General features: G+C 40.2%; 1 protein-coding gene across 1 annotated transcript in view; it reads left to right on the top strand.

The window, feature by feature from the left end:
* eys (eyes shut homolog) overlaps window positions 1-22,603 on the top strand; it is a 200,799-nt gene that overhangs the window by 167,569 nt on the left and 10,627 nt on the right. Inside the window, exons 42-44 of the mRNA XM_065959486.1 lie at window positions 3,903-4,126; window positions 16,063-16,235; window positions 21,935-22,117. Of these exons, the coding sequence (XP_065815558.1) occupies window positions 3,903-4,126; window positions 16,063-16,235; window positions 21,935-22,117 (580 nt within the window). The remainder of the gene's footprint in view (window positions 1-3,902; window positions 4,127-16,062; window positions 16,236-21,934; window positions 22,118-22,603) is intronic.

Genomic DNA, 22,603 nt, shown 5'->3' with positions numbered 1-22,603 from the left:
TTCAGAATTGTAGTTCTTGTAAATGTTGGAGCATTTTGTGAAAAGTTTACATTTGTTAAGTGTCTTAAATCTTAAATGTAAAAAGTGGAAATAACTTCAATAATTTTTTGTTTCTTTAAATGATTTTTGGGGTTTTACTGTTGTGCATTATACTCCAAGAGGGGCTCATGATTCTCACTTAAGGACCAAGATATACATATAAGGTTGTTAGCTTGATGCTAACACTTAGTAACACTTGTTAACAGGCTAACAGAATTAGCATCCAGACAATAATTTTAACATAACAAACAATCTATTAAACTTTAGCAAAGTTAACTAAAACTGATCATTTCTTAATTGATAAGATGCTTAGTAAGTGGTTTTGCATCTTCAGTCTGAACTGATTCACACGTCATTGCTCAAAAGTCGTCGGCCTGTGCGTTCAAGGAATTTAACCATGATGATCAGTAAGTCAAGCTGCCGTGCAGAGGAAGTGAAATAAATCCATGTGTAGACGTTGTGTGTTTTCTAGTAACTTGTAGGTCAACAATCTGTTGGAAGTTATTTCATGCATTAATTTCTCATCGCTGGCGGGGTTAGCTCGTGGTTATCCTATCTTTGCGCCAAAATGGAGGATTCATAGAGTAGAAAAAATGTACTCAGGAAAAAGACAAGAAACAGAAGCTACTAGCAGACTAAAACATGGCTTAGCTGAAAAATATCATGATGTTACAGCCAGTGTCTTTAGTCATTGTTGTTTGCTGGTTAATTACTCATACCATTACCAGAAGAGGTCGTTTCAAGCCATGGGCTATAATTGAAATGTTGGACAGCAAAGTCAGTTATCAAGTCATAGCCAACATAACCTTTGGCAATTCAGATTGAAGGCCAACACTCAGCAGAGAGAGAAAAGTTTCAAATCAAAAAAGTTTGAATGTTGTCTCAAATCTGGCATATTTCTAAATATGCTCCCAAACTTTTGATGCTAGTTTATAACCATTTCCTTTTAAATAAAGGAAGCTTAAGCCGCTCTTTACAATTTACTGCACCACCACATGCCTGGAGACTCTGTTTTTTTAGTATGACCGTGTTAAACTGGCCCACAAGTGCAAATGAACAGTGTGTAGAAATTGACTCCACAATCACTGGTGCTAACTTCAGATAGAGCTGGAAAATCAGCCTCCAGCACTCATGGACTGTGTGTGCTTCGAGTCCACTTACAGACTCATGAATATTACATCAGCGGGGCTCTCAAATGGACCCTTCTCATAAACATGGTAAACACACTTGAAGGCACCGTAAAGCCTTTCCATATCAGCCCATTGTAATCATGCAGCTCCAGTGGCTCATAGCTGGCCGAGTCCCATAAAAACACAGTTTAGCTCGTAGTAAAAGTATCCAGACACAGCTGCTTATTTTATTTGAATCGTGGGCTTTGTTAAAGATAGTTTTAGGGCTTTTAACTTTGGGTAGGCCTGACATACACACTCCTATGGACCCTGTCATCTGTGTCTTTATTGGCTTTAAAATGTGCAACAGCTATGTCATTTAAACGCGAATGAAGCCAAGAATCGCAAATGATGATGTGGTGTCACTGAACACCTCCGCTGCAGCTGTCTAACACCTTTTCTTGGTGCACCACCGGGATCGATGTTACATTTGAGGAACATGCAAGCTGCATAAATTCTCAAGTGACAGCTTATATTTCGTATCATCTGATGTGAAATTGAACCTGTCAAGATTCAGCGGCATTTGAGTGCTCACAGTGTCAGTGTTGTATCCTATATGAAGGTTTTTTTAGTCATATATTGTTGTCCATAAAGAGTAGCATATCATCAGCATAGGTGTGAATATTTACATGAGATGTTACCTAAAAGACGCCTCTTTAAACACCTACATAAATGTGATTTGTTTTTCTGACATGCAGCCTCCCATGACAATACAATCACATCTATCAGATACAGACCTTTAAGTACATGGCAGAGAGGCCTGCATTAAAATCAGGTATTACAATGTCTCTTTCTATGAGAAGCCATATTCACAACTGCCATGACAAGATGGGATACATTTAAGTATCCAGCTAAGTAATCTCAAACAAAGATAGTGAGTACAATCAGCCACCTTTAAGAGTGATAAGAAGCTGTCAAAGGATTTAGTTTGGTTTTCACAAGGAAGATAAATGTCTGTTGTACTATATATTTTAACAAGATAGTTTCTGCAGCGTGCTGTAACTCCTTTCGTCTGACACCTACCTGGTGGCAGTGGTTACAAGCATATAAAATGACTCAACAGAAACAAAGTTGTTGATGCTGGTTTTATTTTCTTTTGTAGTTCATATAGAATCGTCTGTGTTCATTTCTGTCAGCTTCAAAACCAGATAAAAACTCCTCAGGAACTTTAAGGGTAAATTAAGCGACCACCTCTGGTGTTGAAAACTTGAGCCAGGGCGTCGGTAGCCTAAAGGTTGGTGTTTGCGCCATGTACAGAGGCTAAAGTCCTTCAAGCAGGCGGCCCGGGTTTGAATTGGAGTCGTGGCTCCTTTCCCACATGTCAATCCCTACTCTCTCACTCTCTGCCCGATTTCTGACTGTATCCACTGTCCTATCTCTAACATAAAAACATAAAAAGCCTCAAAAGAAAGGCATAAAAATAAAAATGAAGAGATGCGGAAGTGCAAAATCCTGTCAAGTGTCCACTTGAGGCTGGCTGCAGAAGTATGAAAGTCACATACACACCAATGAAATTAACATGTTTACAGCCTGGTTCAAAGAAAGAAATAGGAATGATTAGCTTATGTCTCCACTGTAGGCAGTGTGTGCCGTTGGAGACATAAACATAAGGAGGTAAATGTATTGATAACTCGTCTGTTTTGATCTTATTCAGGATAAGTGTCATTCACAATAAGGAGCGTAGCTGACCTGATTGACAGGCAGGTTCGATGTAAGGGTTTGTCAAGAGGCTTAAAACCCGCCTCAGCTCCAGCTCTACGTTGACTGAATGTTAGATGGAGACAGCATTTCTAGCATGGTGACTAAACATCGATGAGACACCAAAGCCCCCTGCAGGAACAGATGTGTGACGTCACCCAGGCTTCATCCATTAGTGTTAACGGTCTGTGGAGTAAACTGAAAAAAATCTGTTACTTATTTGTTAGCATTTGATGTATTTAATGATAAATTGCTCAATTTCAAAAAAAGACATATTCTATAGAGCTATTTCTACAATAAGAATAACATGTCTTTGACTTAAAGGAGATAACTTTAAAATGCAGTCACTAGTTTAGCATAATTTGAAATAAGTTGAACGTTTAATGTTTTAAAATGTTGATTTGTGTTTCATAAAACAATCTTCACCCGTGGTGCGAGTATTAAAATGTGATGTAAACCAGCTAATAGAAGGTAGCATTAAACATTCATGTTCACAACTGGGGGTCACAGTTGTGAGTGAATTATATGTAATTAAGTTCTAATATTAGACAGGCTCGTGCTACATGTTTTATTTTCTGCAGCTCCACTTTGGAAGCAGACACACAATTATGCCTTACTTGCTCAATTGACCGCTATGGTAAGATGGGCTGCAAGATAACAGAATGCATCTACATTAATTCTACCCAATTACCTTCCAGAACAAAGAAGACCTGCAGAATTAATTTTTATATTTGACCTCTCTTTAATTGCATAAGGATGTGTGCTATCATATGATGTAATGCTACTGGAGAGAAGGTGATAGTGTTACCTTCTTGTAGATGTTAATGGGGGGTAAGATCCTGTCATGTCATAACAATATTAATAGATTCATACACACTGATATCAAGAGTCTGGGATAGCTGAAAAGGAAGTAAACATGAAAAATATTTAGAGTTATTTACTCAATAATGACTCTGATCACTGGCTTTCTCTTTCTTTCTTGTTTTGTTGTTGCAGGGAATCTTTGGACCCATATTTCTCGGGGATGTTTCATCCCACTGGGAGATGCACAACAGGAGTGCGAGAGGAGCGAGGCGATTCATTGGCTGCATCAGGGAACTTCAGGTCAACTCAAAGGAGATTTACCTGATGGGGGAAGCAGTGAGAGGGAGAAACATCAAGAACTGTGACCCGCCTGTCTGCCAACACCTTCCCTGTCGGAATGGAGGAACGTGCATCAGGTACTGGGTCACCTTTTACATTAAGGAAATATTACTAAACTACTCTTGAACTTGAAAATGCATTAAGGATTCAAAAGTTTCTGTCTTTCTGTGAAATAAGGGAAGAGATACTCCTGTTTTTTAACCTTGCATTCTCATACTCAGCCAGCTGTCATTAAGGTAATCTTTCACATATATAGGCTATGCACTGTGCATGTTCCTGGAGGACACCTCTAGAGGGCACCCCAGAGTGCTCAGGCTGTCTGCGACTACCAAATATGCAGGATGTGAACAACAGACATGGCAACACCAAGCGTGTACCTCAGGTCTTGAAAAATCAAGGGAATGCGAAGTGCTAAATGAGTTATTAGTTAATGTCACCGCTGGCACACACTGTACGGCTGAATCTTTTTTAAAACGATTCTGTTTTGATTTTATGAACGATACGTGTTATCCATAGTTTGGCGTGTAGCTGACATGATTGACAGGAGGGTGGGTTCGTCTAACAGCCTGCCTTCCAAAACGTCATAGCTTTTGTTGTTCCTGCTGCTGTGTTGACTCTGTCACATCCTCTCTGCCTCTACACTGCCCCCTAACATACATGTGAATACTGCATCCTCCATTTTTGAGGACGTGTCGGGCCAAGGTGCCAAACAGACCCAGGGGATGCGAGGCAGCCATCACGGGCATGCATATGTTTATCAAACAGCAAGTATGTCTCCAGCTTTATAAAGAAAAAGGCAAGAAATCATCCACATTGGGGGAACTGCTGGGTATGCTCTGGTAAAGAGATAAAGTATGACAGGCAAACGTCCATTCACTCTATGTTAGACCTGCTGTTTTCTCCATGCCCATTAAAAACTTAGTATGATGCAGCCCTGTCAGAGGCAGCGTCTCTGTGGTATATATTCCAGTTTAAATTGTTTCCCCAATCTCTACAAACATGAATGGAGCTGTAGCTATGCAGCGGCAGCTTTGAGAGCAAACTAACCCAGACAGCCAGCTAGTGAAATGACAGTTTTGGCAAAAGTCCTCTTCTCCAAAGCAACAACCATTTTCTTCATGCAGAACTGTTCAGTTGTCTAGCTTCTCTTATCAACATTGTGCAAATTTCCATTTTGGCTTTTCTCAGGGTAACTGCACACAAATGTTTTGGACCGAGACTTTGTATCAGCAGAGAAATTACATTAATAGTTTTTTTTAATTGTATACATGATTTTAAACAAAAAAACATTTGGCTTACTGGTGTGTGTGTGTATGTGTGTATCTAATTAAGTTTGAGGATGATTTTCATTTAAAATTCATCCAATATTCAAATGTTATTTGTGGTTGAGTTTGAGAAGTGACACATGCATGCTGTCGTTCCCAAATCTGATATTTGATAACAAAGTGTTACACTGGCTGCAGATTTGTGAGCTCATAAATGCTTCAGTGTTTTTTCAAGTTTGTAAACTCTGCAAGTTTTTTTTTAGCACTGCACCAACGCACAACACTAAATAAAATGTGCAGCAACACGAGAGAAGGCGAGAGAGAAACCGCCAGCCGCAGTGTTTTAGCGCCCGATCTCTGTCAGTCCAGCAACAGCTCGGTGAGGAGCTTCTCTTCTTCTCCTTACAGAGGTCACAGAGTGGGGATCCTTGAACTTTCTAGTTCAAGTTTTAGAAATCAACTCCTTGATTCGACTTCTAGTTTTGGTCATCGTTTGACATTTTACTCAGATAATGAACCAAAATGTCTTACAGCAGTTACGTTTTAACCCGAAGAGAAACTCAGAGAAGAGCACAACTGTTGCCACTGTGTTAACACCGGAGGAGCTTATCGAAATCATCTTCAAACTTCAATGGTGTTTTCAGCAGTAAAGTAAAGCAGTAAAATCAGTAAAAGTCCATAAAAAGTTTGTTGACTTGAAAATGTATGCCCAGTAATTCACCGTGTCCATCTAGTGTTTTTTTTCTGAGTGAGTGCCAGCACCTTTTTTAATTTGTTTTCAGTGAGTAGAGAGCGTTTTCAGGAGCAGGCGGCCACCTGGAGCGGCCACCAGCAGCGCCCAGCGTCTTATTTCTGAGCACTACGCATTTTTTCCAAGTCTTGTGCCCACATTCATTTTGCTCCGTGTCTCATCAGTAAATAAACGATCTCAAATAAAAAAAACATACAGTTAAAAGTAACGGAGCAGTGTTGGTCATACAGCGGCCGTTGTCAACAGACTGTTGTCATAGAGACAGGAGGGACCTGCAGCGATTTTTATTTATTATTTTTTCTGGTCAGTGCGTAAACGCTTCATGCAATCGCTCCCGAGCGCACAGCCAGCACTTTCCTGCCAGGAAAAAAAAATCACTGGGTGGACCCGAGGCCTTAAGCTCCTGAAAAGCTACAAAACTCTCTCATTAGATGTTTTCTGCTAATTATCATTTTTGGTTGCATATTACAAAATCTCAACAAGCTGTGACAGCATGTTTTTTTATCTGTGTCATTTTGTTGTTCATGTCAGATTGTCTCTCTACAGTGGAAATGAAATTATGATAAGCCATTTTTTTATTCATTCCTTCATCTTGCTCAGTGAAGGTGATCCCTGGCCCCTCATGCTTAGTTAGCCAAATAGTTCCTCCCTTATATTTATCTGATATACCTCATCAGATTGCCACCCCAGCCCACTCACCAGCATTTTCCTCTGTTTACAGTCAAGTGCATACGCTGCTCTTTCACCTCAGTTCATCCCGAGTGTTGGAGCCTTTAATGCGTTCTTCATTGTTTTATGACACTGTAACTTAACAGGCGCTTTTATTAAACAGGTAATGGAACAGGGCGCCACGAATATTGGAATATAAACGACTTCAAGAATACCAATTAAGAGCCGGTGGCATTGTGGTCACATTAGCTTGTCATGTGTGACACAGCGGGCTGTGCAATTATCGCTGTGATGAATTTGTGTTAATGCAGTGAGCTCTTGAACCACACTGCGTGCAGGGGTCACAGGGAGTTCACGGAGCACGTTTCATACTGTTAGCTTCCCCGGATTACATCGACACATTATAAAAGAACGAAAAAGGGATTTTGATCGTGGGTTCAGTTGGGGTGAGATTGGCGCTGTCCCTGTTTTTATGTGGCTCTCAGTTCACTTAGGCATGTGGGAATATCAATACTAGACCTGAGAGGATAATGGCCTGTGGTGTGTGGGGGTGATACATACATATTAGGTATTAAAGTGACATAAATGTGAAAAGCCTGGCAGTGTGAATCTAAGCACTATGGCCTTTATCTTCTTCAGTGCCAGCTCTATGATGCTTAGTATGTGTGTGATTTGTAAAAACCTCAGCTGTGTGTTTCAGAAGACATAAAGCATGAAGGTAAATGCAGAAAATGGAAAAGAGAAAGCAGATACAGTTTCCAGGAAGAGCAAACACTCGGGTTGTAAATGCATTCAAGTGTCTCTGAACAAATAGGAACTGTAAATGCAAGAAAATAATATTTCATAAGAGAGAAATATGAACGGATGTATTTATACAGTCTGAGAGAAAATGATAAAAACAAAACCCATCACAACGAGACTTTTCTGTATGCCTTTAGTCACACTGCAACAACTCAAGAAAAATGTACTCGTCTAAATTCTGGTCTAAAATATCACGTTCCATTTAATCTGAGCCCATTCACAGTCCAGATAAACATCTTATTTTAAGATATTACAAGCAGAAATAAGGCCTGATTTATTTTTTGTGCACAACAATTGAAGCAGTGTTCACCACAGAAAGATGCTGTACCTGTGCAGAGGAGACTCCGATGTGATGGGGGGGGTTCTGCTCTTTTGACAATTTTTCATCAGCTGTTCGTTAGAGACACTCAATTAGAATTTTTTTTTTTTACTCCCATTTCACTCGATATGTTGTTATCATATCCGATGATTGGTGTACAGAGGCTTGTTGATGCAAAGAATGACACAATCAAATATTTAACGGCTGCAGTGTTGACAGCAAGCGTGTGAGCGTGGGTTATAACTCCATCATTCTGATTTCATTAAGCCTTACAGCTATTAACACATTTGCATGATAAGGGGCATGCATTCCTTAGTTGCTAACTTTGTCAGACTGCTATTGGCTGCTGTTCGTGACACAAATCAAAGTAAACACATCAATATATTCTCAAGCGTCTCCTACAAAGCAGTCCGCTGTAAGGAGCTGAAACGGTGAGAAGAACTGCAGGAACAGGAAACAATTCTCCAATTCACTATAAATGACGCCTTTTTCTTGCAGGTAGTCTTGGTTTACAGTTTATACAAAAATATTTGTTAAAGCTTTTAAAGTTTTTATAAGATTTTCTCCCCTGTTGAGGTAAAATCCCCAAATAAACACATAGATCATAAAAACAGAGCCACTGTTACCTAGCAAGGAATAGATGTAGGCTTTGGAGCACACACACACACACACACACACACACACACACACACACACACACACACACACACACACACACACACACACACACACACACACACACACACACACACACACACGCATGCAGCAGAATAGGTGCATACACATTCTCTCCTTAATTGGCTGCAGTAGAGACGGTGCTCTGCTCACTCTCTGCGATGGTCCAGCTTCGTTGGCACACAAACCTCCACTTAACAGTGAATTCTCCAGATGCTTCTCATGCCTACAAGAGTTCTTAACAAAGAAAGTGAACCCAATGTTATCCTAATCAGAGCTCCAGCTATAGTTGTTTCAAAGTACCTATAAAATAACCCAAGGTCCAAGAAACAATTATTTTAATTTACCATGAGAAACAAACAGCGTGTGTGTGTGTGTGTGTGATTACAGTCCCTAAAGAATACTTCCAGAGAAAAAGTTGCTCATTACGGAGTTTACTGCATTTGTGTCTTGGAGTTTTGGAGGACGAGTGCATTCAAAACAGCTGTGGGATGTTGTTTTTGGCAAAGTTTGTTATATTTATTCATATGCACATTTTCCTTGTTTAAAAAATGAGATTCTATGTAACCTTGACATACTTAGGAGCTAGTCATGATAATTATGTAAGTGTTGGAATGTCTTGGGGACGAGTCTCAGCGGGTCTGTATGAAAAACAAACAGGAAGAATTAATTCTGCTGATTTTTTTTTTTCTGTCTTTTAGTCGAGATCAGACCTTTTTGATTCCAGATAATAGACAACAAATTGAAATACAAGTCAGACGACATCACATCACCCCAATTTTAGCGTTTAAGCGCCTCCCACATTGACTTCCTGTTAGTTGCAGAATTGATTTTAAGATTTTACCCATCACTTTAAAGCACGGAGAGGTCTGCCTCTTAGTTCCATTACAGAATTGTTGACCCCCCCCCATGAGCCAGCTGCTGAAGATCCTCTGGTGGGGGGCTCCTGGTCGTTCCAAAGTCATGACTTGATTGACAGTTGTGTTGGCAGTGCAGACACAATCCCAGGCTTCGTTTACAAGCTCCAATTAATAAGCACACCGGTGGGCGGCTGTAGCTCACTCCGATGTGTCCTTGGGCAAGACACTTAACCCCAAGTTGCTCCCACTGCTTCATCAGTGGTGTATGAATTTGATTAGTTACTTCTGATGGTCACTTCACATAGAAACCTTTACCATCATTGTGTGAATGTGTAGGTGTGAGGAGTTAGAAGACTAAAGAAGAGCTATACAAACTCAAGTCCATTTACGATGATACTACATGTTAATAAAGAAACAGCTGAGGACACAGATGAGGCAACCATTTAGAGACAAACTGAAATCGTTTTTTTCAGAAGTCAGTGCTTCCGCTTCCTTCTTTGATTCTGACTCTTTGACTGAAAGTCACATGTGTGTTCTGTAAAGATGAGCTGGGCAGATGTCGATCAAAATGTGACCTATGCCATGCCTACACAGAGTACAGGAATGCTTTTTTTAGAGTGATATGCAGATTTTATTTCTGCCTCAGAGTTTTGTGGAGCCTCAGCTTTGATATCATTTATATGCATTTTTTTTTTTTCCGGTTTCAAGCCAAATTTCCAGAGGCTTTAAGGAAAGTTCATTTTAGGTTCATGAACACTCTGCACCATCTCATACTGACAGCGCTGAATAAAAATCTGTCACTGAAAATAATCAGCGTGATTTGGTGTAGGGCGCTGAAGCAGATTTTTTTTTGTTGCCAACAAATGTCTTGTAAAGACCAAAATCTACTCAGCAGTCTGTCCCTCACTACTCTCCTGTTTCTCTTTATGTGCCTGCAGCCCTCAGCCTCAAGCCCATTGCTTCTTGGTACCGATGTAAATCGTCAAGAACAAAATGTAAAGCATCACTAACAGAAATGCCTCATTAATGTCCTTGGGAACAGCTGGGAATTGTAATTTTACCAAATGTGAATCAAAAAACAAAAACAAATGTATATTAGTTTGGGACCCTAACCCTAATTTTAGCAGTAGAGATACACATAAAGTTACAATGTTACAATTCTACAATTCACTTAGCAGACGCTTTTATCCAAAGCGACGTACATTATAGAATAAGTACAACACTAATCCACTCATACACCGTCACCGAAGCAGCGGGAGCAATGCAGGGTTAAGTGTCTTGCCCAAGGACACATCGGACATGTTGCTCTGCTGGGGCTCGAACCCTCGACCTTTCGATTTAGAGGCGACGACTCTACCAAACTGAACGGATTTTCCTGTGTGTGCCCATTTTTTGAGAGGGACTGCCGAGCGAAATCATGGCTTACGACACATCTTCTCTACTGGTACAACACCTGGTTAAAGGTAAAAGCTTTATGAGATGTTGGGATTTGTTGATGTGAAAAAAGGATACAGTAACCACCAGTCATGTTTTTTTGTTATGAAGGGAAACAGGCCAATTTTATTTAAAAGTGTAACTCCCTTAATAAGCTCTTAGCTCGCTCTGTGCCTTGACAGTATCACAGGTTATTGTTCAGCTAACTGGCTATACATGACACAAATGAAATGTTGATTTGACGCCTTTGTTTTCAATAAGAGAGGTTTACTTTAGACTTTTTGGTTTTGAGTTAAGCGTTGTACAGTAGAAGGGCCCATTCACACCTAAGCTGTTTGGTCCGTTTGAAATGAACTCTGGTGCACTTTGACGGATAGTTGGTTTGGTTTGTGGTGTGAATGCTCAAAAAAAAAATGCTCTGGTGCTAGCATGCATCCTAAGTGTGGGTTACGTTTTGTGTTCATATAAGAAAATCTCAGTGATAAAAGTGGTTGATGGAGCAGCAAGGGTATATCTTTACGTCAATCTATCTGGTGTAATCTGTGAAAACAAAAACCTAATGATAATCCATGTTTGAGATATGGAGGTCAGACATTGGACTCAAAAAAGGACAATGTGTTTCTTTTGGTGGATGAGATTTTTCCCCTTTTTTTCAGACAGTGTATAAGGAGTTTAGAAAGAAAAAAGCATAAATACACGAGTCTAAACATGTGAATATACTTTAAAAGTGTTAGAGAGAGGCACATCTTTCTGCAGAGTGCAGTCTGTTCCAGGTTGGACCGCAGAAATAATGTTTGATCCCTTGAGAAAAGTTCCCATCACGCTATAAGCTTTCTATTCTAAAGGATTTTATTTCAAGTGTCATCTAAAGTATGCCTTTCTATGGCAGACTCTTTCAAAAGAGTCTGTGAGGCAGACTCACCAGACATCACCCTTCTTCGCTGCCAAGGAAAATGTTTGCGAGGCTGCCTGGGAGAGGTCAAGGAAATATCGAAACAGCCGTAGAGGCCGTCTGCAGAAAGAGGCTCCTGAATGCTTCAGGTGATTGAAATGTGTAAATTCTACTGCTCCCCCTTTTTGCTTGTGTAACATTTCAGATGTCAAATTATTGAGTGAGGAGTTTTGCAGTCTTTTCAAATGATTATCCCTCCCACCCACCAAGTATCCCACTGTCTGCCTGTGCTGTCCAATTGGCTGTTTACAACACTGGAATGCAAATGGCATTTCAGCACCAAAGCATTCCTTCTCCTCTCTATAAATAAAATCAGCTAAACCCACTGCTTCTTTTTTATTTTAACAAAGGATGAAGTGGGCTAAATGTTTTCCTCCCAACAACTGAAGACTGCAGAGTCTCATCAGTGCTTTACTGTGGAACTGGATTTGCATACCAACTTGCACTTGAAAAGAATTGTTCCATAAATAACTTGTGAAATATGAGAAATGCATGTAGAGATGCACTCACAGCCCATTGTTCCAGCTGACAGGGAAATCATAAGCTAACCGGTCAATTATTTATCATTTTCTCTGGTTCTCATTAGACTGAAAATGTATCCTTAATTATTTATTCAGCCTACAGCGTGTTGTAGCGTGGTGCGCTCTTTGAATGACGTGAAATATGGCGAGTTCCGACTCTATGCATTTGTGATCAACCTACTCAAATGTGTCTGCAAACATAACTTCAATTTTGCAATCAAAGTGATTACCGCCGGCAAATTGAAATAACCTTTTGTCACCCTACACATGTGCGTTTTTTGATTAGGCCAATTCATACTCAAGTGTTTTCAACTGTGCTCCTTTGCCACTTTTTTCCCCCCTTTACCTTTACGGAGCCAATAAAAAAAAATATGCAACCTGTTTTTTTTTTTGTTTGTTTTTTTTACAAAAGTCAACTTTCAATCAATTTTCAATCCATTTAATGAGACTGGAGCTGTTTTCACTTGCCCCTGAACTCTCCCTGACTTGCTAGTTCAAACATGCACCTCACAGCAGGAGGCTAGGTCTATTGAACGTTGGCGGTAGTGGTGGTGGTGAGGTGTCTCAGGAGGAGAGTAGATGATGTAAAAAGAACATTGCGTAAGTGACTGACAAAGCAAACATGTCAACCCATAGATTGTAAATATTAATGAGATGAAGCTTGAGTGACGTCACTCATCTGTTACTGCAGGGGGCTTTGCAGTCCCATCGATGGCGTTCACCATGCTGGAAATGGTCATCAACGCGCAATATTGTGGATAACGCTTATCTTTCATTGAATCTAAATGGACGAGTTATCAAAAACTCACCCCCCTCGTAGAGTTATCAAAAAATGTACCCCCCTTGTACAGTGTGAGCAGATTAAGACATGAGCTAATCAGACCTATTTTGTTTTTTTAAATATGTTAGTTTCTGCTGTAAAAACAGGCCTTTTTGAATGAGTGTGTATGTGACTTCCTGTCCTTCTGCAGCCAGCCTCAAGAGGACACTCGATGAACTGCAGGATTTTGCACTTCTACATGGGTTTTATTTTTAAACACTGGAGGTTACTGCTAGTGTCCGACGCCATGATGAGATTTTTTGCCTTTATATCCAAGTTTTAATTTCAGTGCTATTTGTAGTTTGACATCTTAAACACATCAATAAAAGAGTGAAGAAGAATAGAAAGTTGAATAGAAAATATATAATGAACCAGTTTCATTACATGCTAGGAGAGAGTACATACAGAATATACATTTTCCTGATTATCATATGCTGCATTCTCACATCAGCCCACCTGGACTTCAGATGGAAGATTTACTAGAAGGCTGGCAGGAAGAAAATTCTGGGTAAAGTCTGACTGACACATTCAGCTGTTAGCGTTCACACATACAGTTCACCTCAAACATTATAGAAGATTTTCTGGATTGTGTGAGAGCACTATAAGGTTGTCAAATTGTTGTTTCTATGATACATTTTGATAATATATGATTTTGAAATTGGTACAACCTCCTACAATTTTCTGCTATGTTTTCAAAACAAAGCTGCAGCGAGAGAGAGAGAGAGAGAGAGAGAGAGAGAGAGAGAGAGAGAGAGAGAGAGAGAGAGAGAGAGAGAGAGAGAGAGAGAGAGAGAGAGAGAGAGAGAGAGAGAGAGCAGCCATGCTCCATTAAAAATCACATGTTCGCTAATATTGATGTTTCTTAAGTCCTTTTTGCATCTCATAATGATTTAAAAGTTAAATTTATGTCTCTTACGAACACCTTTTGTTATCTAAAAATGCGAAATGACCCAATATTGGGTTCCAATTAAATGAATTAAAATACTGGAATTATGACAACCCTGAGTGAGACTGTGGTTTTGTTTTTTAATCCTTTTGAGGATCAAATGTTCTATGAAGACAGAGAGATGTTTCACCATGACAGAGAAAAATAAAAGCCCTGCTCAGATTCAGCATCAGAATGAAGGTCCATTGCTAAGTAGGATTACACATATAATGCAGGAATGAGGAGTTTTGATGAATGACAAGCGGATGAAGAAAAAACAAGAAGAATGTTATATGAAATAGGCATCGTATATATTTGAACTCTTCTTTCTTCTTTTAATTAGAGGTTGCTTGCAAGTCGTCCAAAGATAATTGTTTTTCTCCCGTTGGCGTCCATAGATGGTTTTAAGTGCATTTCTTCACTTTCCTTTTAACTTTGAGCAAATTTTGTGTAATCTATTAAAACTACAACTCACATAAGCCTTACATTATTTCAGACCAGAAGGATGTTTTGTCATGTTGGAACATAAATGGATAACTGCATCCTCCACTTAGTGACTAAAACTTCCAACAAAGATGCAAGCTATTGATGAAGCTCCCTGCCAGCATGAATAACTTTCTTTTGAAATACGCAAATTTAATAGAAATTTTGTGAACATGACATCTGTAAAAAGTCTGCTGTGAGGAGGAGAAAACATTCATTATTTCACGTATCCATCCATCAATCTGTTTGCTCCTCTCGCTCATCATGTGCCGAGAGGAGTGTATTGGAGCCCTGGAGAGGCTTCAGTCTCTCAGTGAAAAAAAAACTGACAAACATATTCACACTTATTTTCACACCTACCAGCAATTTAGAGTCTGCAGCCTGCATGTTTCTTTGACTGTGGGAGGAAACTTGGAGCATCTGGAGGAAAAAAAAAGCCTACGCGATCTGTGTGTCACCAACATTTAAAAACTATCTGACAATGCAGAAGGACAAATTAGCAGCACGCAAAGCATTGAAACATGGAGACTGCATCAGGAGGAGCGCTATTAGATATTTCATTCTTCCTCTTGCATGTTGTCAAAGAGTATACAAATACATTTTCAGACAAATTTTCATCTCTGACTATTATTCTAAAAAATAAAAAAAAAACAGACAGAATTGGCAGCGACAGTGTGTATTTCTGTGTAACCGGGTCTTAAGATGTCTTAAGAAATGGATGTGAGCAGCCTTGCCAATAATCCTACAAAAGAAATGTAACACCATTATACAGCTTCCTCTTTGTTCTTCAATGCAGTCCTGTCTAACAATGCTCAACGCTGGTGACAGGAGGTAAATATTTCATTTCACGAAGCCGGTTTTCTCAAGGAGCAAGATACATCCTGCAGTGCAGCTGCATAAAACGCATTATTAATTTATAGATTTGAAACCCCACCAATGCTCCCTCGATCTGATATTATACCTTTCGAAGTCGTGCACCTCTCAGAGCGTTTTATAAAGTCCCTGTCTGGAGAGTACTTTGCATGCTAAGTCACCCTCTTCTGCTTGCCAAGAGAGGAAGTGCACCTATATAAATCGAGGAAAGAAGACACTGGGAATCTTGTACATCTTCTTGCTTTAACTTTTTTTTTTTTTTTTTTGACATTTCACTAATCATGTGCTTTTCTGCTGCTGTTTGTCTCCAGGTTCATGTGTTTGATTTTACCGAAGGCATGCAAAGACATATCTTGCCCCCTGCAGGAGCTTCTAAGACGAATAAGTCCTTAAAAAGAATGTTATTTTTTTTCTCCAGAAATATCTCCACATTCACTCACACAAATTCTTTAGTTTTTATGCAGCAGGTCTCATTTATCAAAAGCCCGGCTGGACACATTTACTCTTAATATCTTTTTGAACCTCTCATCTCTTCTCCCACTGTGTGTGTTTCTGCAGGCCGCTGTGCGAGCTTGTAAAGCATCTGGACATGTTGTCTGCAATGTCATGGTCCATTTTCACCTCTGGCCCTAATGGTGTCTTAACTCTGTGTCTGCTATGTGTAGCGATGCTGAGGACTGGTTCTGCGAGTGCCCGCCGCTCTACACGGGCCGCCTATGCCAGTTCAACGCCTGCGAGCGCAACCCCTGCGGTCACGGAGCCACATGCATCCCCAAGTCGCCACTGGAGGCTGTGTGCCTTTGCCCTTATGGAAGACAAGGTCTACTGTGTGATGAACGTAAGTGTTACTGGAGAACGGATCCCCCTGCAGATCAATGCGGCGTAGATTAAGCAGCTTTATTAAGAGGCTGATGTGCTAATAGTTGGTGAATGAGAGCCTTGAGCTGTTGGTAGAATGAGAGCCCGTTGTTAAGTAAAGGGATTCATGAAAATGAATTCTGCTGAAAAGGCAGAAAACGTCTTCCTCCAGCTATATAGTCGGAGAATCAACACAAAAAACTCCAGACTGCTGTGCTGAATTTTCCAGAAGACTCGTCTAACTTTATAAGATCTTATTCCCTAACAAGTCTAAATTTCTTCATTGTAACTAAGAGAAACTTTTCCTAACAACCTTTTCTTCAAATGTCAGGCTTCTTCAGCTCTGCGGTGCGGTGTTGAAGTGTTCTCACAGCTATGTTAATCAGCTGGCTTGCTGTTTTTTTGGGGTTTTTTTGCTGTCTTTCTGTGGTCATTTGTTTTTTATTATTTCATCGAAGACCGAGATTTCACACAATGCCTTGGCGTATAATGACTTTCTATTTCAATCAAAAAAAACTCCACAGCCACAAGAAAAGGGACTTGATTAAGGGTCATTACAAGAGTGATTTGCAAACCAGACTCATAATAACTCTGAGCTGTTAGCATGTGGACAGTTGTTTGGGAAAAGGGTCTAATAGTCATGCCATTATCTAACAATGGAAACTCACCAAAGACAGGCTTAGTTCTCTGTTATATAACGTATTAGAAGCCATTTCAATTAGTGTTACGCCCAGCCTAGGGGGGAAAAACCAGACGTAGCATAAGACCTCCCCTCGCTCACTCCCACTGATGAGCCACAACTTAACGACAGAGATGGAGCTATGGCGGTTTTGAAGCCTCTTGACAAACTGTTACATCGCACCCACCTGTCGATCAGGTCAGCTACAAACCTTATTGTGAATAACGCTTATCCTTCATTAAAAAACCACGGATGTGTTATCAAAAAATTCACCCTCCTCGTGTGTGTCAATCTAGACGTGAGCTAATCAGACCTATTTGCTTTTTTAACCCAGTTGTAAATATGTTAAATCTGCTGTAAAAACTGGCCTTTTTGAATGGGTGTGTGTGTGACTGCTGGTGCTTCTACAGCCAGCCTCAAGTGGACACTCGATGAACTGCAGGATTCAATTTTTAAAGGAAGAATGTGAAACTTTTGGATCCAGTAGATGTCGCCCTCGAGGTAGAATGCGCCACGATTGAGCACCACCAAGCACAAGCGGTCAGACAAAATCGTCCTTTGCCCGAGCCGCGATCACCTGTGACCTGCATTGTTGTGTTAGCAGGCTAATGTTAGCACACTTTGGTTCCCTCATAGCTTCATATTGCACATGAAGTTGACACAGAATGACCTTGATCGAAACACACATATGTTACATTTACAAAAGCTGTGAGGATGTTCTTCTTCTTTCCTCTAGTCCTCGACTAAAACATCTTCCTACACAAGGCCGTCAATATACTTGAGTTCTTCTGTATTCATGGGTAAAATGTTGCACATTCTTCCTTTAACACCGGAGGTTGCTGCTTGTGTCAGGCGGTGCGATGAGATTTGTTGCCTTTATATCCAAGTTATTCAGTGCAATGTGCAGTTCAACATTTTCATGGTATCAACAAAAGAGCGAAGAAGAATAACATACAGGTGAACAGAAAACTATAATGAAGCAGTTTCTTAACATGCATGGAGAGAGAGAGCGCACCTGACATGCACGTACAGTCTGGGGTTATGGCACCAGTCGCAGGATGAGAACAAATTTGCAGTCCACAATAATTAATGTATCATCCACTAAACAAAAAATGATTCAAACTTCAGGTAGAGCACCGGCCAAAATAATCAAAACCCAGATTATCTTACCTCAAAAATAAAGACAATAAATACTTTTACTTAGCAACCATCTATTTCCTTATACTGAAAATGAAGATGAACATGACCTACACATAATAGAAAATAAAAATGCCTGTATCATAGTAGTCTTTTCTATAAGTCGCAACACTATTCCCTTAGGAAGGAGGCTTCTCAGATCGTGGATGTCAGAGAAAAACGGTTTTGCTCGACTAAACTGAGCAGCAGGGTGCTTGGCATATAAGTCGCTCAGCCATGTCACAGCCCCTGACGCACTCTCAGCCCCCACACGGCAGACACACTAATGCATCCCTCCACTGTCACAGTCAGTACGGCTGACATTTGAATTTGAATCCCGATAACATCCGAGTCCAAAAAAACTGATCTGAGGTCTCTGAACCACTCTGAGCTAAATATGACTTGTGATATCCTGATAAACATCTTCTTTTTTTTTTCTCTCTCCACCACTTTCTGACAAGACTGCACAAATATTTCTCTACATGTAATATTTTCTGATCGTAATTCCCATGTGCGCTTTAATACACAAGGTTGAAGAAGCAGGAAGTGGAGGAAAGGGAAGAAGAGGAGGAAGTGCTGGAATGCCTCAAGAGTTTAAGTTCATTAAATATTAACGGATATTTAAGACGGCTTCAATCAGAATTATTAACGTTCTACCTTTTACACAATACCCACACCTCTTGTTAAAGATTCATGTGTGGAAGGAATACAGAAAGAAACTGACAGGAACACTTAATGCATGTGTGAAATGTACAGTACTGTTAGTACAGTACTATGAATTGTTGTTGTTTTTCAGCTCTGTTCATTGGTTATCCTGCCTGTTTTGAATATTAGTTTTGTTTGATATTTAAAATGTTAATGATGAGGATTATCATCTTCAATTAAAATGTTTCCAGTCAAGTAAGGATGCTTGAGTCCCCACGAGTCCACACACAAAAACAAACATCCTTGTGTTCACGGACAGTTATGTAATGTAAGCTTTTTAAAATTATTTTATTAGGGGCCGCTCTAAGTGGCTGTGGCTCAGCTGGTAGAGTCTGTTGTCACTCAACTGGAAGGTCGGGGGTTTGATCCCCAGATCCTGTATGAATGTGTAGGTGTGACTGAAGTCCATTGACCATTAGTGTGCCTCTGTTTCGTCCATTTTCCGCTCTGATTTTGCACCTGCTTCAACACTCTGCAGTGGTAGCATTGATCCAGTGTTAGCATTGATTTCATAATTTTTTCTGTCAGCCTTTCATTGAGTTGAGACCAAAAAAAAAAAACGTGATGTGTGCTGTATGTGTAAGTCAGGAGAAGTGTTGTTTGTCCCAGCTGCTCAGATGAGCACCGTACACATGCAGCCTGTGTCCGGGCGCGTCTCACAATCTGGTGCGGGATGTCAGTTGGGTTTATTTATTTTTTCATTCCTCTGCAGGCTTCCTGTTTGCTTTTTGCACCATATTACACAAATACCCAGCAAAGTGGAAATGCTATGTAATAATATTTGATAGCGTGTGGTGCTATAATCCATACATGAATGCATTTCAACCGAGGCGATTCATAAGCTCCTTTTGTAAATATTATGTTAACATTTATTATGTAATGATATGTTCTGTGACCGGCGGTGTGTCAGTGTGTTGATGCAATGATGAGTGAGCCAGCAGAAATGATGAGTTTAGGAATATGAATGTGTTTTTCAGTCAACCTCTGTGATTTTCTGATGATTCTGTATTCATCACATTTAATGCTGCAGGCCTGAGAATAAGTGGCTGCCTGCGTTTTGGTTCAATGAGTTAGAGAAACCTGAAGTAATTCTCTTCTACAATCCCATCGCCTCCTTGGTTTCAGGAGTTATTATGGCCCTTTGTGAATTTGGATGAATGCTGTTTAGAGCACCCAAAGGTAACTGATAGTAAAATCAACCTATTTTTACAAGCGTACAGTTACTGCAGGAGATTAAAGCTGCCCTGCAGAACACTTTGGAAGAATGGATCTCTCAATCTTTTGCTGACCCTTAAATAAGATTTAGATCAAGGGTTTTTAAAAGTGAAAGTCCTGGAAATGGAAATGTAGTTAAAGTCAAGACCCAAAGCAAAAGGTAATGACGATTTCCTTGTATATGTGTCCATGACACAAACACAGTGTAACAAACGCTTATAACACTGTGAAACTTAAAAGCTCAGCAGAATAGTTTTTAAAGCAACAACTTTTCCATCTTAAAATAGTCTTTTCAAAAAGTTGATCCAGTAGTACAACAACTTTCAACAGGGGGGAGTGGCGTCTCTCAGAAACCTTTGTTAGGAGTCAAAGCACCCAAACTGAATTCCTACATATTGTTGCTTTAAGTAAAGAACTTTTCCTGGCTCTTTAATAAGATGTAGAGACAATTTAAAGGTTGAGAATTGCACTAATTTCAAGATAAATTCAGTCTAAGGGATAATAAAAATCTAGTCACAGTGAAAAAGCCATTTCACTTCCTGAGCACTACCGATGTGCTCTTGAGCAAAGTACCAAATCCCCCAGTAGCTCAGAGGCGCCCCCCCATGTGTAAATCAGTGTACTTCTTGTGATGAAAGATACAACAGAAAACTCAAAGTACTTGGTCTTTTTTGATTCTCTGATTTTTTTTAAATTTCAAAAATCCAAAACAAAAAACGCCAACCAGAATTTACAGTTTTAGATTTATATTACATTTACATTTAATGTCCACGGGATCCTGTTTGTGCATGTGTGTATTTTAGTCCTATGTGTGTTTGTTGGTAACATGTCTCTCAATAACCTGAATTTCCCCTCAGGGATTGAATCAAACTGTGATGATAGTTTTTTTTTTAAGATCATTTCAGTTAGTTGTTAATTTGGAACCAAAGACTCAAGCATCATACATACATGAACACAGTAAATAGCTCAAGGTCATTTCATATTGTAGTAATGGCTCACAGGTTTGCACGTATCTGTTCTGAACAGGTGGGGGGACCACACGCAGAGCTCAGGCGTTTATTACAGGGGGCAGAAACATTAGCATGTGTATGTTGAACTTCAAGCACAACTTCCAAATAAGCTGGAGCTTTAACACTCGGGCTGTTCTCTGAAACAAAAGAGCAAATAAAGCTCTATACCTACCACACCACAGATGATAACAGAAGCATTTTCCAGCCTTATTAATAATTTAGCAGCCAAACAGAGCCGAGGGGCAGGCGCAGAGGGGAGCTTCTGAACCCCCTCTTAGCCAACGCCTGGGGCTGCAGAGGAATATGCAAGGTGGTATACTGTGAAGAGGTGCAGGAGGATTTTTTTGTTTTGTTTGAATCCTCACTGATGTGTGGAAAAGAAGGGGGGGCGCGGGGGGACCCACACAGCAGCTTGTAATTTTGAATGAGCGTGGGGGGAAATTTACATTGAGTCCCCCCTGTGTAAAATCAAGTAGATGGGTATGCCGAGATGGAATACAAGAGAGAGCATTATTGAATCAACCGTGCATTCTGAACGAGTAAAGCCGAGATTGTAATTGAATATATGAGGGATTATTGTGCTACCCTTGTGAACGCCGAGTATGAAAAGCGATGCATGCTTTGCCAAAAACCTTCCTAAAGAGCGACTAATGAAAATCGAATAGGACTGAGGGAGGTGATAGTATTTGAAAACAGGTCATCATCTAACAGCAGTCAGAAAAGGACAATATTTCTCTAACCTCTGTGTAGCAATAGTGCCATCTTTTGGTAACCTGGGAGGGAGATAATGAGTCAGACCTGTTTTCTCCTCAGTCAAACACACACACACACACACACACACACAGCCCCTCACAAGCCACATTTTTTACAATGATGATGTGCTTGTTTTTTCAGCCATCAACATAACTCGTGCCAGATTCAGCGGAACAGATGAGTTCGGTTACACGTCCTTTGTGGCTTACTCCTCCATCCCCAGCCTCGGTTTCTTCTACGAGTTCAAGCTGAAGTTCACCCTCGCCGATAACTCATCTGCTGCGAAAGACAACCTGATGCTGTTCGCTGGGCATAAAGGACGAGGTGAGCTCAGTCTGAGAACCCCACACAGCAATTTTAAAACCCCAAATGGTCAAATGGAAAGAGGAAAACAACTTAAGGACTTGTCTTTAGCTGGATTTTAGTTGTCAAACTTCATTAAGGATTTTAAAAAGAAGTGCTATTGCCAATTTGAGAGGTTTCCCCCCGCTGTGTATGGTAATGTGCTCTCTAATAGATTTCCACTCTCCTCTGAGATCCTTTAATCAAGACTAATCTCGAAGGCTTTTATTTCCTGGCAGATTTTGAGACATTGATAATTTATTCTTCCTGCAGCCCAAAAAAGTGAGTTGATTTCCAGCTTAATTGTGATTGTTTCTGACTTGCATGTTGGCAACGTGAGCATATAATGAACATGTGAACCGAGCATCTCACAAAATATCAATCTTAATTGCTTTAAACAGACGTGTGAGGGTGTAGGGTCTATGTGACGCTGTCAGCAGCCATCACTTTAAATTAGGATCTCCTCTC

This window comes from Labrus bergylta, chromosome 10 (assembly GCF_963930695.1).
Source record: "Labrus bergylta chromosome 10, fLabBer1.1, whole genome shotgun sequence".
NCBI classification, from domain to species: domain Eukaryota; kingdom Metazoa; phylum Chordata; class Actinopteri; order Labriformes; family Labridae; genus Labrus; species Labrus bergylta.
The sequence above is the reverse complement of the archived record's forward strand: the minus strand, read 5'-3'. Positions and strand labels throughout refer to the sequence as shown.